The sequence below is a fragment of the Ruditapes philippinarum genome, unplaced genomic scaffold, assembly GCF_026571515.1.
Source record: "Ruditapes philippinarum isolate M1 unplaced genomic scaffold, ASM2657151v2 ctg4211_1_1_1_1, whole genome shotgun sequence".
Taxonomy (NCBI): domain Eukaryota; kingdom Metazoa; phylum Mollusca; class Bivalvia; order Venerida; family Veneridae; genus Ruditapes; species Ruditapes philippinarum.
This window is the reverse complement of record NW_026866931.1, coordinates 249,375-269,048: the sequence shown is the minus strand read 5'-3', so window position 1 is coordinate 269,048 and position 19,674 is coordinate 249,375. Positions and strand designations below refer to the sequence as shown.

At 31.7% G+C, this 19,674-nt stretch overlaps 1 protein-coding gene across 1 annotated transcript; it reads right to left on the bottom strand.

Moving 5' to 3' along the window:
• Positions 1-574: 574 nt before the first annotated feature.
• Positions 575-1,796, bottom strand: LOC132734263 (IgGFc-binding protein-like). The gene is made up of 2 exons (XM_060720967.1): positions 1,065-1,796; positions 575-760 (listed from the first exon to the last, which is right to left on the bottom strand). Exons 1-2 carry the CDS (start codon positions 1,755-1,757, stop codon positions 575-577), a joined length of 879 nt encoding a protein of 292 aa, XP_060576950.1. The 5' UTR covers positions 1,758-1,796.
• Between the last annotated feature and the right edge of the window lie 17,878 nt (positions 1,797-19,674).

Here is a 19,674-nt window from a genome sequence, read left to right as displayed (position 1 = left end):
AAATTGTTTATAAAGAATAACACTTTGAATTTGGAACTCAGACCAAGTTTTGAATCAATGTTGAATGTTTCTATGAGCATTTTAATATTATCAAGAACATAACAAAATCAGTTGCGTCGCCTCCAAAGTGTTGATATTAAATACACATCTAACCTCATTGTATAGAATTCCAACTGGCAACAAAATAGTCTGGCCACATTTAAGTATTCCGCTTATGTTAGATGCTTCATTTTTCAGATTTAGAACACTTCCACTAGCGTTTCCAAGAATGTTCCCTATCACGTATTTGGTGTATTTCACTCGTGAACGATCTATTGTTTTCCAACAGTGAAGAAGGTCATTTTGGTACGAACGACTTGCAGAAGTTTTGTAACATGATCCTTTTTCTGAAAAAATATTTTTATTGTTGGAGATCATATTATGAATGCACGATGACTTCAAATGCTTACAATTGAACATATATTTTAACATGTCACGTAAAGTGAAACAAACTTTCGAACTTTGATCATATTTGTTACATTTTTCAATATAAAAGCAATAACTAGGATTTATCACTGTCTATATCATATGTTAATCAAAATAGGTAAACATAGGTGTTGCTTGTTTTACCTGAAACAATTTGAAATTGCGTAGTTGAGTAACTATCCGGACAAGCAACCTGAAAGGAGTGCCAGGAATTTTGAACTGATGGAACTACAGTCATACTAAGCATTGATATTTCGTCTTTTGCGGCGTATGTTAGTCCAGATATCTGAATTACCTTAAAATACAAACAAATCTTAATTACTTATAACTTACTCAAGTCAATTATTTTAAAAGGGGATTAATATAATGTTACTAATAATTATTATTCATTTTAAGCAGCAGCAGCAACAACAACAATAATAATAGTAATAACAAAATAATAATAATAATAATAATAATAATAAGCTAATAATAATAATAACAATTATAATAAAGACATTATATGAGAATAAATGCTTTTAAAGACACACTGAGAGGAAATAAATAGGAACTATAAATTAAAGTACTCATATTTCAATCAAAACACAAATATCCTGTACCTGTATTGGGTGCGAAGCCTGTATGTGACTTCTCGTCCCATTGCTAAGCCGTCGTGTCACGGTCTGATATCTCTCTGTCATGTTGAAGGACGGGAAGCCACTCATGGTTACCACCGTGCTTGTATAGTGACTCACTATCTTCAAAATATCACCATATCCATTAGAGCCTAAGGTCTGGACTACAAACTCCGTTCCCCAGTGTGAAGAAGGCACAAGTTGTTCCATTGTATGAGCAACAATACCGCCATTAGTTACATTTCTTGATCCAACAAATACAGCAATAGGCTTAAAACTAAAAATAACTGTTCCGGTCAGATCGTATGTTGTTTCAAGCTGTAAGGCATCAAATTTGTTCATCGTAAAGGCTTTGTCCCTATGTGAGCGAAAAAACGAAGATTTATTACAAAGTGCTATTTCTTCTACTTTTTCTGGAATGTCGACAAAAACTTCTGTGTTGTTTTCTACAGCAGCTATAGCAATCTGACAGTACCCACCGACCGCACAAAATGTAGCGACGACAAATTCGTACACAGTCTTATTAACTTTGTTTGTTCCATTCATTTGTTGTATTGGAATTGCTAATAAGCCCTCTGCGTAGCCATCCCTCTTTGAGAAAACTTGTAACACAAACTTGCCGTCATCTGAATGAACTTCAAGAGACTTATTGCTAAATTCAGATCCATTCATAGCCATTTCGTGCTTAGGTTTGTAGATTTCTGTTTCATTAGCTTTCACTGTCAATGTCTCAACTGTTCCGTGAATGTCTGTTGAAAGAAAATTGACATGTGATGCCTATTGTAAAGGAAAGATTCGTTTAAATGTTAGACTATTTACTTTGTGTTGAATAGAGTCCTTTTGTGTACTGTAATTTGCAAAAATCTATATCTTAGACTTCTTTCATAAGTGTATCTCTTCAGCAGTAACCAATATAAATATTTATAATAATATTCTGCTTGCTGCACGAAAAATTGAAACTGATTTTAGAATTATGGGGACAGAATAATATTTCTTAGTTATTTAAAAAGAAGTTACAAAGAATCATGCGGATTGTGAACATTGCTATACATTTTTATATAATAACGGATATAAATACAACATTTATTGAAATAAACGCATATTTGTTTTCTTATATAATTAGATTTTTTTTGCTTAATAAAGTATTCGTTTCATACAAAGAAAAAATATATAAAGTCGAAAAACACTGACAAAACGATTAATGAGATTAATCGTTATAGGGTTATATATACAACATTTATCCAAACTATGTAGATTTCCACTTGACAATTCTATATGCCAAATATCTTAGGTCTTTGAATTGTAATTTCACAAAAGAAAACGTTAATGTATTTTCCTATACACATCTAAATTAACTAAGTGACCCCAAGGACAGGGCCAATTGTGACACGTGGGACATAATTCATACTACAAGCAAAATGTTTTAGTTCTGGGCAATGTAGTTTTATAGAAGATTTTTTGAGACATTTTTATTTTACAAGCCTATGTAAAATAAATGGCCCTGGACAATAACTTATATAACATTTATCAAAACGAACATTTTTTTCTTATATAACGTTTCGACAAACAAAAAAATATGAAAAACACTGACAAAATGATTCATGCGATGGTAATCAATTTGAAAAAAAAAATAGTTAAACAATATTTGATGGGCAGACGTAAGAGTTTCATATAGATGATTTAATAGGATAAAGTCCAGCAAAACCAAATACTCACCATTTATTTGTACAGATATCTGTTTGAATTCTTCATTAACAATGATAAGTTGATATTCAATGTCATTGGCATTGCTTGGTAAGTCTTGCCCAAGCAGTGCAATAGTATATGTTGTTGCACCTCCACCTACAAAATGAATTCATCGTCCATCAATTTACATACATAATTGACGATTCAGTGATATTCTCTTAAGCATTTTTCTATCACCACTGTTCAATTTTTTGCAAACATTCTGTCAATTGAAAATATTGTATCTAGTTTTTAAAACGTAGTAACTTATTGTTTCATTTTGTTAAAATTGTGCAAGATATTAAAGTCAACGTCACAATGTCACGCATCAAAAACAACCTATCAAATTAACCCGTATTAAAGTGTCAACGCACTAGATGTAATACTTCTTTTGGAGGTTGCCCGGGGAGGAAGAAAACACAACACGTCTGGGCAGACTTTGTTATATGGTTTTGTGATGGTTTCATGTACAGACTCATTCAAACGGATTCTGCAATTTTCATGTAATTTTGCTGATTTTTGCTTCCTTAGGGATCACTTTTTTCATTCAAACAACCTGGCAACTTTGCAAATGTATAAAATATTACCTATTGCATCTCTTTTTAAAGGAAGACGTATATGCAGTTTATCATTGATGGGGGTGACTTGCAGAAACATATGATGGAAATAAAAGTTGTGCAGTTTGTTTCCCGTTAAGAGTCGAACAACATGTATGGGGTACTGTATTTTGTATGTGTGTTTCAAGAAGTAGCTACATTATCAAATGTATATGCGTTACTCCCCCATTGCTTCCGTTTTTATAATCAACAATAATATTGTATTCATGACTAAAATGATGTACAAATTCAACATACATCATACATGCATATTGCACATTGAAAACAAACTCATTGTAACATATCTCATTTTGACACTTAAGGTAGAACGCGACACTTTGCGAACTTTCGAGTAGCGTCGTGAAAATTGGCATGCAAAAAATTGACCATATTTCTGATAGGATTTCGTTGATTTTATGTCAATAGTTTCAGCCAATTTTTGTACACAAGCCGTCAAAGTTGACCATCAAAGCCCGTTTTTGAACATGACGTCGTTGCGTATCCTTGGCAACTGTTACGGGTATTTCAACGCCATTGGCGGACAAAATATCTTAAATCCTACAGCATTCGACGGAAATTATTTTTTCCTTTAAGCAGATATAAAATTTATTGTTTTACGCCGAAAATTGTTTGAGTAATGGAAAGAAAATTGTCATTTTTGTGTAAAATTTGACGTTCAGTTTAGCCGCAATTTTCGGCTTTAAAGCGGCTTATTAAAAAATTCCTGAAATAAATTTTTGATTTTTTTCTTTAAACGTCCTTTAAAATGTATACTTAGTCAAAATAACTAAAAAAATTAGGGGGTCACCGACTCAATTTTTTCGGTACACGTGATTTTATTTCCTCCACCCCGTGAGTAATTTTGTAACGAAATTCGACGTATGCAGATACGTTTGAGACAATAATGTTCAGCTTATCAGGAGAATTGATGTAGAGTTTTACTAATACATATAAAACAACAACAACAATGTTCCATTGCAAATTCTTAAAATTGTACGAAAAACAAACGATTTTCTTTCTTGTTTTAAGCATGATTAATAACTTCATAAGGAATTGTAAACAGACGCATGTAAAGAAAATGACGTCAGGCGTTTAACGGCAACGCGTAGCAAACAAAAATAAATTCAGCTGAGAGTAATCATTTGCGGTGTTCCTTTTTGATATTTTAATACAATAAGATTAATAAACTTTAATCGAGAAATATGCCTTAAGGAACAAAAGGCAACTATATATTTTTATGCAGATTTAGAAATTTACGGAAATTCAATCATAAATTAATACGTAGTCTACAAGAAATTCTGCAAATCTATACATTTTGCATTACCCACACTATGAGTGATATACTGTGAGTGATATCTATTTTATTTCACCTATTAAAAACCAGGATTTGAATTTCACTTGTAATCAAAAACTATTGCAACAATTTGACAGAATTGGCGAAATATTGACAAATTAAAATATACGGTTCATAAATGAAACTTAGTCAATTATATTAGCGTGAAGCAAACAGTCATGCTTGAAACGTTAGCTTAGTGGGTGTTGGATTACAGATGAAGCACGTTCGATTCTACAAGTATCTGTAACTCAAGTATCTCTCGTTTTGCTTATCATTTTAGAATATCATAATGTTAAAAATAACGATTAATTGAGAATTCACCATAAACGCTGTATTAAAAACATTACTATCAAATCGGCCTTTGCAAATATTCATTTTCACTGTATAGCCAAATTTATGGTAGAATTTATTTTGAACAGGAAAATTTAGAAACAGTACTTTAAACATGAAATTTAATGAAACGATGTAAATACACGTCTGTGGATTTTAGCGAACCGGCGGCCCTGAGCTAGATACTGCACAAAGGAGTGTTGCGTTGTAAATCTTTATACAAAATAAAGATATTTCAATACATTGTATATATTGTCATTTTTGTATTTTCTGACCGAAGGTCAGTAAATATAAAGCTGGCATTCAATCTCTGACACTGAATTTCACGACAAACCTAACAGCAAGTAGTTCTCAAAACAGCTTCAAACTAGCGATTTAAAAGAAAGAAATATTTCTATTTTGTTACATGTACAAGTATCCAACAAATTACAACGCATTCAAAGTTTAAAAGTAGCGTTGTCTTATAGAATTGTCAATAAATGCACAATCACAAAATACGTGCATGGATGAATTTGATTTTAATCAATGAAAATGCTATTTTTAGCGATGTCGATTACCGAATACTACACAAATAAATCTGACTGGCAAGTAGAGGAATATATAGATTCTACATGTCGGACTGTTTTGGCGAGAAGATTTCGCTAAATTATTTACTTCAATTTATCATGAACAAAATACCTCGAAATTAGTAAGGATTACAAACCCGGAATGCAATGGAAGTGCTAAATTTAGAATGACTAGATTTTATTCAGGCATCGTATATATAAATGTAACGCGCTTGTCTAGCGTGTGAGAGGTCTGGAGTTCAAATCCCACTCGAGGAAACTTTTTTTAAAACTCTTTTTTAAGTGTCTTTGTTAAGGAAGTAGCCATGATATGCAAGGATAAAGTGTGGCTGTCATAAAAAAAGAACATAAATGATTATTTGATGCAACTCTACTGTAGTTATGCAAAATTCCGTATGTTTCAAACTCTGGTGCCTTGCAAGATGAATTAAAGTACATAAAAATAAACTTATACAGGAAAATACATACAGATATACAGTACGATTTAGATTGCAAAGATCAGAAAATACCACAGAGCTTGCAGCCCTTTGATTTTTGTCTGTACATGCTACGGGCACTTTAGAGGATCTGTCGATGTTTCACTAACTATTTAATCAGTATGCAACTGACATGTTAATAAAACCGAGAAATATTACATTATACTCAAAGTTTTACTATTTAATGTTATTCTGACAAATGTCAGGTCAGACTATTATTTCTTTCCTCTTGTAGAAAGTGGGTAATTCTGAAGTACATCTTTATTCACTGTTTTATATACAAAATCTGTATTTACAAGAATAAAAAAAAAACATATTTTGGTAATATCTGATCGTGTAATTAAAAAAAATACGTATTTTAGTAAATACGAACTTCATTCAAAGTTCCCGCATATTACGAGTGTACGGATCATGGTATATTAGTCATATACGTATTGCATGATATACGGCCACGTAGATCAAATTTCACTTATTTTTACCTGTCTATCTATAATATACGGAATTCCGTACCCTTCATTGTATCCATATATTTTCCGCAGTGGTCATAATAGAGTAAATGCCGTAAAAAGCGGAATTTTGACACAGGGCCATCGTTTTCAATAACATCAAAAAACCAAACGCCCCGTGAAAGCGTGACTTTTATCCAAAGGGATGGGGGAAATAAAATCACGTGTACCGAAAAAATTGAGTCGGTGACCCCCTATTTTTTTAGTTACTTTGACTAAGTATACATTTTAAAGGACGTTTAAAGAAAAAAATCAAATATTTATTTCAGGACGAAAATTGCGGCTAAACTGAACGTCAAATTTTACACAAAATTGACATTTCCATTACTCAAACAATTTTAGGCGTAAAACAATAAATTTTATATCTGATTAAAGGAAAAAATAATTTCCGTCGATTGCTGTAGGATTTAAGATATTTTGTCCGCCAATGGCGTTGAAATACCCGTAACAGTTGCCAAGGATACGCAACGACGTCATGTTCAAAAACGGGCTTTGATGGTCAACTTTGACGTCATGTGTACAAAAATTGGCTGAAACTATTGAAATAAAATCAACGAAATCCAATCAGAAATATGGTCATTTTTTTGCATGCCAATTTTCACGACGCTACTCGAAAGTTCGCAAAGTGTCGCGTTCTACCTTAACTAGAAACCTATTACTTAGATGATCAATAATGATACACACATATATTTATATACGATTTGTAATTTCAGATAATAATATAATTCATTTGTTTTTGTACCAGACGACTTACCTGCAACAATTTGAGTCACAAAACAGAAAAGCACGCTGCACAAAGAGAAACCCTACAAGAAACAAAGTAATGAATTCTAAAATAATAAGAAACAATAATAAAATGAGTCAAATGTTTAGTAAATTATGCGTGCTGGTAGTGCACGTTGATGCATGACGTCATAATTTTAAACAAAAAACACCAAATCTGTTAGCTACTTGTTTATTGGCAATATATTAAAAATAATAACACGCTTTGTCGACACAAATCGCCAAATTATTGGCCGGTTGGCCAAGTTATGAAATTCTAAATAGAAAATTAATAAATGGTTTTCCGTAAAATTTGCCATGAAGTGAGATATTTTGATAGTAAATGCATAATGGTATTTTTACTAAAGTGCAAATAGTGTGCATGTGATAATCACTCTGATGTAAAAGTTGTAGCGATTAGATTTCACATAGTGCGATTGTAGACCACTCAGTATAAAAAGAGGTTTCGTTCATTTCATCACTATATTCATTTGAAAGACACTGCTGGAACTAATCAGTACGAATGCATTTAGAACCATGATGACAACAAGTATCATTCTGTTTCCTAAGAACAATGAAAATTTTCAAAACTTGTCATTTAATATTACGGTATAGTCTTTGAAAACAAAAGCAGTAATATTTGTTCTTTAATCATGTGACACAAGTTTCTTTGAATGAAAACGCGCAGACAAATGTCAAAACGTTTACGTTTATAGTGATAAATACTGATAATGCTAATCAAAATAAACGCAAACACAAAATTAAAAAAAAACCGGTGTCATAAATATATAATTCTCGCCACATATTTTGATGAGTGATTAAAATCGAAACGGACGGATATAATTCTTAAAATCATTTAAGTGGACAGCTCTTTAAATCGATTCAACTTTACAAAAGTATTCCGAATGTAGCTCCCAAAAATTTTAGATTCGGTTAGAAAATCAAGAACAGTTGAAAGAAACAAAAAATATGCGATTGTCCATTTTTTTCCGGAAATGAACGAGGATAAATTGCATTACAATCTGCAGGGAAAAAAATGGAAACGCGTCCAGAAGATTGACATATAAAAACAAACCAAACATGTTTATAAGCATTGTTTGTTTAAGCATTGTTGCAATATAACCTTCGTATGTCGGCTTAGGTTATATTTACAAACAATTGTTTATGTATGGTCAAATAACCTGTCAAAATCTTTAAAACTAATCAAAACCTTAATTTCTCCAAAATCATTTTTCTGCTCTAATCAGATTAAAAACATCTTTTTTATTATAATACAGTAAACTCCGCTTATAACAAACTAATTGGGACATTCTAAATATGTTCCTTATATCCGGAGTTCCTTGTAAGCATATCGCGAATTAGTTCTTTGTATCAGGAGTTTTTACCGCCTCCGTGGTCGAGGGGTTAGAGTCGATGACTTCTAATCAAGTTACCTCTCTGGCGTGGGTTCGATCCCCGGGAGATGCTTTGGTAGTTTAGCACGGAGGAAGGTAGTCTAGCACTGGTGTAACTCTCCAGGAACGATGGTTAGGAAACTACCCGCCTATATGACTGAAATACTGTTGGGAAAAGGCGTAAAATGAAACAAACAATCAAACAAACAATCAGGAGTTTTTATAGCGAACAGATTTACATATAACGAACTGATTGTTTACCATTGTCCGCGATTTTGAAGATAATTATACCCCCAAAAACAAAGTTTGGGGGGGGGTATATAGGAGTCACCCGGTGGTCGGTCGGTTGGTCGGTCGGTCGGTTGGTCGGTCAGTCGGTCAGTCGGTCGGTCCAGCGGTCCGTTGCATTTTCCTTGTCCGGAGCATAACTTGAAGACTAATGGTTGGAATTCAATATAACTTCATACAATGGTCAAGCACATTGAGAGGAAGTGCAGTGCACAAGAACCATATATCCATCTTGACTAATTACAGAGTCATTGCCCTTTGTTTCTTCTCCTTGTCCGGAGCATAACTTGAAAACTACTGGTTAAAACTCAAAACAACTTCATACAATTGTCAAGCACAATAAGGGGAAGTGCAGTGCACAAGAACCATAACTCTATCTAAAGTAATTACAGAGTTATTGCCCTTTGTTATTTTTTCATTGCTTTCTTTTGTCCGGACTATAACTTGAAGACTAATAGTTGGAATTCAATATAACTTCATACAATGGTCAAGCACATCAAGAGGAAGTGCAGTGCACAAGAACCATAACTCCATTTTGACTAATTACAGAGTTACTGCCCTTCGTTACTTTTCCTTGTCTGGAGCATAACTTGAAAACTACAGGTTGAAACTCGAAACAACTTCATACAATTGTCAAGCACAATAAGGGAAAGTGCAGTGCACAAGAACCATAACTCTATCTAAAGTTATTACAGAGTTTATTGCCCTTTGTTATTTTTTTCCATTGCTTTATTTTGTCCGGACTCAAACTTGAAGACTAATCGTTGGAATTCAATATAACTTCATACAATGGTCAAGCACACTGAGAGGAAGTGCAGTGCACAAGAACCATAACTCCATTTTGACTAATTACAGAGTTACTGCCCTTTGTTACTTTTCCTTGTCCGGAGCATAACTTGAAAACTACTAGTTGGAATTCAAAACAACTTCATACAATGGCCAAGCACAATAAGGGGAAGTGCCATGCACAAGAACCATAACTCCATTTTGACTAATTACAAAGTTATTGCCCTTTGTTACTTTTCGATTGCTTTTTTTGTCCGGAGCATAACTTGATGAATACTAGTTGGAATTCAATATAACTTCATACAATGGTCAAGAACATTGAGAGGAAGTGCAGTGCATGAGAACCATAACTCCATCTTGACTAATGACAGAGTTATTGCCCTTTGTTACTTTTCCTTGTCTGGAGCATAACTTTAAAAATACCGGTTGGAATTCAATACAACTTCATGCAGTTGTCATCACATTAAGAGGAAATGCAGTGCACAAGAATTATAGCTCTATTTGGACTAATTACAGTTATTGCTTTTGTTACTTTTTTGTCCAGTGCATAACTTGAAAACTAGTTGTTGGAATTCAATACAACTTCATACAATGGTCAAGCACAATGAAAGAAAGTGCAGTGTACAATAGCCATAACTTAATCTTCAGTATTTATAGTTATTGCCCTTTGTTCCTTTTTCTTGTCTTTCTTCTCTTTCTTACAGAGTAATCCAATAAAACTTCATCAATGGCCAACCACATTGAAATGAAATGCAACATACAAGAACCACAACTATCTTTAATTGCCCACAACCATAACTCTGTTTCAATTCTTTACAAGGTATTCTGTTACTAGTAACATCCTCATTTCCGAAGCAGTCTTGCGGGGGGTATTAATCACATTTAGTGATAGTTCTAGTTTGATTAAGAAAAAATAGTCCATTGTTTCTATTTTAGACACAATACCCAAGAGTGTACTTTTTGGAATTTGAAAATCATTGCTATTTCAGTTTTAAGTTTACTCTCTTTCTCAATTTCTCATAAAATATAATATATTGTTTCAAAACTCTTTTCGTTTTCTTTCCATGATTGAGAATAAACAAGATTTTCGAAATGTCCTATCTTTTATATTGAATATCTTCTATTATGATTTAAGGGTGACTTTTAGTAATGTAAGATATAGATTTCTTTTCATTTAAATCAAGCGTACTTTGCAGTTTGCAATGGAACATGCTTGCAAGCATGCGTGATTATGTTGAAAACATTATAACTCATCATAATTATTTTACTCGAGCAAAACTATTGAAGAAAAGAAATAAATAACCGTTTTAACTTGGTGAAAAGAACTCATGCTCAAAATATCCTAAATAGAAAACTACACAAATTCATTTTAATAGATGTATTGAAGTACATACAACAATAAACGGTACATTCGGCTTGCCAATGAAAACGAAAGTTGAAAATGCGGGATCTATTTACGGATAGCCAATATTTTGGAGTTCGTTATAAAAGTGAAATTTTCTGTACTTTTAACTAAATTGGGACTAAGAAATGAGTTCCTTATAAGCGACAAATCCTTATAACCATGTTCGCTATAACCATATATTTTTATATTATTAAGGAAGGACAAAATTCGGGCCAAAATAAATTGTTCCCTATAACCGGAAATTCGCTATAACCATGTTCGCTATAAGTGAAGTTTACTGTAGTACAATTTAGTACTTGAAGGTTATAATACACATTATGTGAACTTTTTCATTCTAATAGACAGAAATAGTCTTTGGTCATAAACTATATATACTTAATAATATTGACTATGCTATTGAGACCACCATGCAAATAAAACAATATTTTAAATATAGTTGTCAAAAAACTATTCAGTTATGGCAAAACTTTTAAAGAACACATAAAAAATAAACACAATTACGATTATACTAAAAAAACTTAATTGAAGGCTTTTCTAGGTTTAGTCTTAAACAATTTTTTTACTTTGTACAATTCAAATTACCATTTAATGCATTTGCAAATGGGTCAGGGACAGACTTATGATTATGATGAGATGTTGTGGTGTTATTTATATTGTTTTCAAATTAATTTTCTTAAACCATATACGTTCCTGAAATTGTGATTTTACAGGTCACTATGTTACCTGAATGATGATATACCTAAAATTCCTTTCTTTCTCTTTCTTTATTAATGATGTGTATATTTTTATACTTGCGTTCAGAAAACTGACGATTCATTAACGTCTTTTGTTATTTATACTCAGAAATAACCATCTGACTATAAAATTTTTAAACAAATTGTATGAAAAATGTTCGATTCCAGTCTATACATTTTCTCTTTTTCTATGATGTAGATTTTTTCACAATTATTTCCGAGATACCACACAATATTTGCTTTTTTTTCTTAGCTTGCCCGTGCAACCTGCTTTATCTAATCATAAAGTACAGACTTCTTCAGAGAAAATGTACGCATTATCTTGATTTTTTTAGAATGTACACAGAACCATATGTAGATTTTCTGTAAGTAGTGTGTTTAAGCCATGTTTCTTACAAAGGAAAAAGAACAAAGATTGAAAATATATTTTTGAAATAGATTCTACAAAACACTAACTTCCAGACGTCTGAAACATTAATTTTAATCGACATTGTCTCAATTTCTGTAACATTCAACGCCGGGTGTACGCAGTATCTAAAATAAAAATAGCATTCAACGCGAAATACTGACGAGAAAGGATAGAGTTGTCAAGGCATTTGGAATACAAAAAAAAATAGAGGTAAGGGCATATTCTTTGCAAAAGAAATTACATTCAAATCTATTCTGATTGTTTTATGTGACTCGTTTTTGTTCAAAATACCGGTTGATAAAGTATTCGCGGTATCAGAATTTTTGGGAATTTTTCATCTGTTCATTTACCTTAGAAAGACATAAGTTATACGGGATACAGCTTGTTTTCAATTTTTATCTTATTTCTCGCTAAAATCTCGTCAAAACACATCACTTATTCATTCAGTGCAAAACTATTTTAGTTCATTATTTTAATTCAAAAACTTCCAAAACATCTCCATTCTTAAAATATGAAATATGTAAGAATGAATACAAAATATATTTCAAATTAGAAGAACTGATCTTGTTTATAAAAAGGACAATAATAACTAAATATAATGCTAAAATATACAAACTAATAAATAGATAATTGGCTGTTACTTATTGTTTCAATAGATACATAAAACAAAACTGCTACCATGGACCGACGGACGAACAACACAATTTCATTGCTCCTTCTTACCGATTTTATCAGCCGGGGAGAACAAAAAAAAATACAAATAGTTTGAGTGTCAAAATGACATTTATAGCTTCACACCACATATACGAATAAAGACATCTTGTAGGCCCTAGCAGGCTGTCTAAAGTATAAGCGGGCATCTCAAATTCAGTTTCTCAATAACTTTCTCTTCACAGTTTTTAATTAAAGTAAAAAAATTCAGTAAAAATGTTTTGAAGCATTATGTAGTTAAACAATTAGAAACAATCAATTATTGAATTAATGTAAGTTAAAACATACCATCAGAAATTCCATAATTATCTTTTAATTTTCTGCTTTAATCAGAACACCATTTATCCAAATGTCCTACCATCTGCTTTATAAAAGTGTCTGATCAGTGCAATTTTGAAAAGACTGGTATAAAAGAGGAATATAAATTAATGATAAATAATTAATAGTAACATGTTTAAGCAAATTCGCTTTTGATTAGCGATTGTCTATAGCTTACGTGTCCAGGAATGTGCAAATAGTGCAATTATGCATTGTTTTTTCTAAATTAGATAACCTGGAACGAACCATTTTGGCAAATTACAAAAATAACGTAATTACATAAAGTAAGTTTACAAAAAAGATTACAGAGGCCTTTGAAGGAAATATATTTCATTTACAGATTTGTTAGTTAACAAGTCTTTTGTAACTACGCCCATCCACCTACTGAGGCGCGTGGGGACTGGCAGGGTAAATGACAGTACTTAAGTTTTCCGTTTTGGGGTTTCATTATTGCTCCAAACATATTCGGTAGAATTGGCGGGTTTTTGATATACTTAACGGGCATTTGCAGGGCGGGGATTCTCTTTGGTTGTCGTACATTAGGAAATGAGTTGATACTACAAGTTGATATCGCATTCCCACGTGAAAAGAAGTGATTATTTTGAATTTGCTTACGTTTGCCAGTTTGTTGTCATAATATATTTCTAAACACTCACAGGGTTTCCTCGCTTATATCATTTGAAACTTGTGTGAAATATTAAGCTCAAATAGTGTCAATAATTCCAACACTGAATGTTCAGCTATGTTATAACTATAAAAACTTTATTGCAGTCTTGTTATATATAGTCTGATTCTTAGCATCTATCCCTAATGAATAAGCTCAATGAAAGCGAGATATTTTTTATTAAATTTATAAAACAGTTAAATTCTTCTTAAAGTATGATCCATTCCCATAAAAGTTGTAACAAAAATGTCTCTGTTCTGAACAAAATATCATGCTGCACTATTAAGAAGGATAAACCTTTCAGCGATAATTTGTACATTCGCAATTCGCTTTTGTGGCAATATTATAACATTTTTCTATTATACAAGCCTTTGGACGTATTCCTTTCAGAATTAAATAGCTATAACCGGGTTTCAAAGTCATTTATGGATTTAGGGCATAATGGTATATCTATACCTTTATATTTCCAACGTGGCACTTGCATTATCAGGCAAGGTGGCAATGTCTTAGACTTTTAGTTTTAGGTTTTAATCTTGACGAAGCATTTTTTAAACACTTGTTTTCTTCAATCATATTTTGTAAAACCTGAATGTCATATTGTTATACAGTTTTACGTATAAAAACTTATGAAAATTACATATTTATTCATGAAAGTAATGAAACTAAAAAATAGAGAAAATGCAAACAAACACGCCAAAAATAAAAGAAAGTGATAAATCCATTCATGCAGCATGTATTTTCTTGATAATATAATCAATTTTAGAAATATTAAAACTATTGTTTGATGAAGATTCGATATTGCAACCACACGATTACATTTCTGTTTTACCTACCATTAGGATACAAGGTCGTAATTATGGATTTATTGTCAGTATGATTGCTAAATTTACTGGCAAATACTACTTATCAACACAAAAAACAACAACAACAAAATAAAAAATGATAAATAACAACAACAAAAAACAGCAACCACGTGACGTAACATATGAAGGAAAGTGAAAACATAGCAATTATTAATGTTGATTAATTAAACAGAAACAAACTTTGAAAAGTCAATACAGGCTGAATATCAATTTATGAAAGTTTGATGACTTTAAAATATGGGCATTTCAATGTTTTGAATGAAAAATTGCATTGAAATGATATACCGGAATTAATGATATTTACTTGCACTAAATCAAAAGTAGAATGTAATCAGAATCAGCAGTTTTGACTTGCAAATCAATTAATCAATATACCATTTTGCTAAAGTTCACCAGAAGTATGGTTTGATTTTATTTACCTTTCAGTTGCATTCTGATTATACGGTCAAATGCATACACTATATTAAACTTTGATTTCGGTTAGTTCCATAAGATGTACGCAGTAAGATGTGATTAACTATGAAATGATACTGAGCGTTAATTAATTATACCTACGTATTGTTAGATCCAAACCGCAAAGGTCCATGATTTCTTTTCATATGAATTGAATTATTTGATTGTTTTACTTATGTTGTTCTAATTGATTTAATCTGTTTTGCTATTAGTTTTGTAAAGTCCATACTTTTTTTAAATAACAAGACTATAGGCTTTGTTACCTCTGATCCCCTTTCAAAATTCCATTTTATTTAGTTCCGCCCATTGTTTTCTTGTTTAGGGCACACGCACTCTTTTACTTTGGGACAATCCGCCACTTTTCATGGAATGACACGAAAGTGTCACATTGGAGAATCCATGATAACCGCCGTTTGAACACATCTGCGTATATTTCTAAATTCAAACTTTCACCATTATCATGATAAAATGTTGAATTCTGCTTATCTCTACTAGGGCGCGTGGACGGTAACTTGCACTTTCCATTACCGATCCTGCAACATTTACAATCTAAAATTTAGTAATCAAAGACACACAAATATATTTTTACATGCTAAGAGTTGTTTTTCAGTAATTATGCAAACGAGCATTATTTTGTAACGAGCTGTCTTTTAAAGAATTAAGCTAATGCGAGAATGATTCGATTCTGAAAATGAGTTAATGCGTAAAAAAAACAACAGAAAATCATAACAACAAAACAAATAAGTCATTTTTAAACATGCTGAGAATGTTTTATTCTTATCTTTAGAATTGATATTTAAGTAAGTAAATTAAACAATACCAAAATGCATCGAAAACAAATAATGACGAATAAAGAGATTCAATAAAAAAAATGTTCCATACAGTTCAGAAACATTTAACAAATCAAGGATTTATTAAATACAACATGTTCTTGTTTTATATCAGTTTTCACTCAATATAATATCTCCTCTTCAAATGTGAGGTAATATTTCAAATGGAAACACAATAAGATGCTGCAGCTACAGTGACGAATGTATTTCCAAGATGCACTTCATAAATTTCATAATGCCGATGACATTTCAGTGGTATATTATTATAAAAATTATTGCAAAAACGTAAGACCAAAATTTATTATGCACATTGCCAAAATTCATTTAAGTAGAACTAGTTTATTTTATATCGTTTGTCAGATTCTTATCGGTCAACATTTCCTATCTATTTGTGGAAACAGCCTCATTTTCCTTTAGCATCATATGCTCGAAAGCATTTGGAAATGCAAAATAATATGTTGATTATGTTTTAATAATTTCTTCCATTGTAAAGTAGATGTTTATGTTTCTATTCAAACATAAGGCAATTTCTTATTTTTTCATCTTCGTATTTTTTATAAGATATCACGATATTGTACTTTTCTTAAAGAATATTAATTTGATATAAATCAATCGCACGTGAGTGTGAATCATAATCATTTTTTCACAGGTTATTGTAAAGTAGCATTTTCACTTTACATTTTCCAAATTATGCATACATATATTTTCTAGCCAACAAATTTGTATTTTCTTACCAAATTTCACAGATTTTCTGTATTTATCATATAGATCACAAAGGAATATAAAAGCTACCATAGCTTTGAATATCAAAGCACTATCTGTTTTCATGTAATTGTGATGCTATAATCAGTATCTTGATAAATCACTGTTTTGATGAACAATTTGATTATTTTCTTGTGTATACGTCGTGCAACTTTTTAAACGGTAAAGAGATTTATACGTTGTGTAACTACGTAAAAAGTAAATTCGTGTCATTTTTGTAATATGACAGATGACAAGATACGGTATTTGTTTATTATCCTGCAGTAAGTATCAGATTAAGATTTGACATTTAAGACATTTTGTTTTACTCCAAACAGCAAGTGTCAACTAATTTAATCATCCATCCTTAAAAACTAAAATAACTTACAGTCACTGCTAAAGAGAGACATGGGTGCCGTTTGTCAACGGTCGTAAGCCCGGTCATAGCTAAGATTTAGTAGTTGTACGACCGATCTTACACGTACGTCGTGTTTTATCAACATGGTTTAAACAACGACACAATTTCAACATGAGAAAATTCATAAAAGACATGGGGTATTACTCTGCAATTTGTCTCCTGACACCTTGAATGGATGAGACGAATTTTGTCACATAATCAAGAATGAGGTCAACAACAGATGCCAGATCGCCTTATCATCAAAGCAGTCATTTTAAGGTGATGAAAGAAAATAAAAGTTGGAAATGGTATGTTTGTGTTTTTGTATTTTCTGATCGTAAGATCAGTAAATACATAGCTAACATCCACGGTCTAACACAAAATTTCCTCACAGTCCTAACAACGCAAAGTAGTTCTCACTCAAAACTGCTTAAAAACCAGCAATTTAAAAGAAAGAATAATTTTTGATGTAGGCATTTAACGAATTACAGTGCATTAAAAGTTTAGATTAGTCTATAGAAATATGAGGTTACAATCACAAATTTCGCGGATGAATATCTTTTTTACCCAATGAAAAATGTTCGGCTATTTCCGTAAAGCTTCGGATTATCATGAATATCATTTTAATCAATGAAAATGCTATTTTTAGCTATGTCGATTACCGAATACTCCAGAGCGTAGTACACAAATAAATCTGACTGTCGAGTAGTGGAATATATACATGTCGGACTGTTTTGGTGAGAAGATTTTCGCTAAATTATTTTCATCAGTGTTAAACAACAAGTTACCTTACAAAATACCTCGAAATTAATGAGGATTGCAAACACGAAATGGAAATTCTCAATTTAGAATTACATAATGTATTCGTGTGGTGCAGAGGTAAGCGGTCTCGTTGAGGGTGTGAGAGGCCTATGGTTCAACTCCTAGTAGAGGCAATTCTATTTATTTTTCATGCAAAATTCCATATGTATCAATCTGAAACTGTTATAGAAGAAAATAAAAACGCTGTCGCTGCGTAAGATGAATTATAGTATATAAAAATATACTTATACAGGAAAGTACATACAGATAGTCAGTATGATTTAGATTGCAAAGATCAGAAAATACCATAGAGCTGCAGCCCTTTGATTTAGTCTGACTTGAGTGAAAAGCTCTGACACGCTTTTCAATTATGGGTTATTTTTCGCAATTAAAATAATTATTCTAGAAAACGGAGAGAGAGTAAATGATCTGATATGTGCTCTCTAAGTATTGGTTTAGACCGTCAACGCATGGAACATTTATCTGAAAAAAAATGTCTAGTCCAGTAAATTAAAATGTAAAAAAACTTCAGTGAGTGAAGTTCATTTAACAAAATATTATTTCATAGTCTCCTATGAAGAGACATATTCAAAAGTTTCCGCTATGTGAAACCTCACATTCATTTACTCTTGCAGATAAGATGTACATTCAGACATTGATTAGGGCATATAACCATGGTCGGTTCAATTTAATCGTCATATATTAAGTCAAATGCATTTCAATTATTTTACTTAATGTTTTGTAATATAAACCTGACAAATTTGAATATTCAGTGACCGTTTGTCGGTTATGATCGTATTCTTAAGTAATTGGGGATTTAATTGTACATGGTTTATGTATAAATTAAATTGTTTATTATGTTCATATTAACAACGATGTACTTGCCTTATTGGTCTCGGTGCCAATGCCTTAGATTTGAGCTTGATATGAAATGTTTAACTTTTAAATCTCGATAAAGAATTACTTTTTACTATTTACTTTTTATTTCTTTTCATTTTTTGCCAAACTTGACTGCCATCTTTTTATACATTACATACTTCAAAGTAAAACAACAAAATCAATTGATTTATCCATTTATGTTGTATGCGATCTTAAGAAGAGAATTTAATGAAATAAAAAAATCTCAAAACATATGTTTGATGAAGATTCCATCTCGCGATTACAATTTTGGCTTACCTACCATAGGTAGTTGGTGACTAAAGAATCAATTACTTTAATACCATCATTATTTGTACAGAACGTACGGGTCAATATTTAATACCGAAAACGGCAATGCACATGACCAACCATATGACGAATAGTCAATATATAACAATGTTCAATCAAGACAAACAAAAAGGAATAAGGTGCGACACCAACTTGGAACGATTCATACAGGCTGAATATAAAATTATGAAAATTTAATAACATTTAATAATTGGCATTTTAATGTATTCCTTTCTTCAACAAGAGAACACTAATTTAAAAATTGAATGAAAATATTTCAACTCAACATTTCATCAGG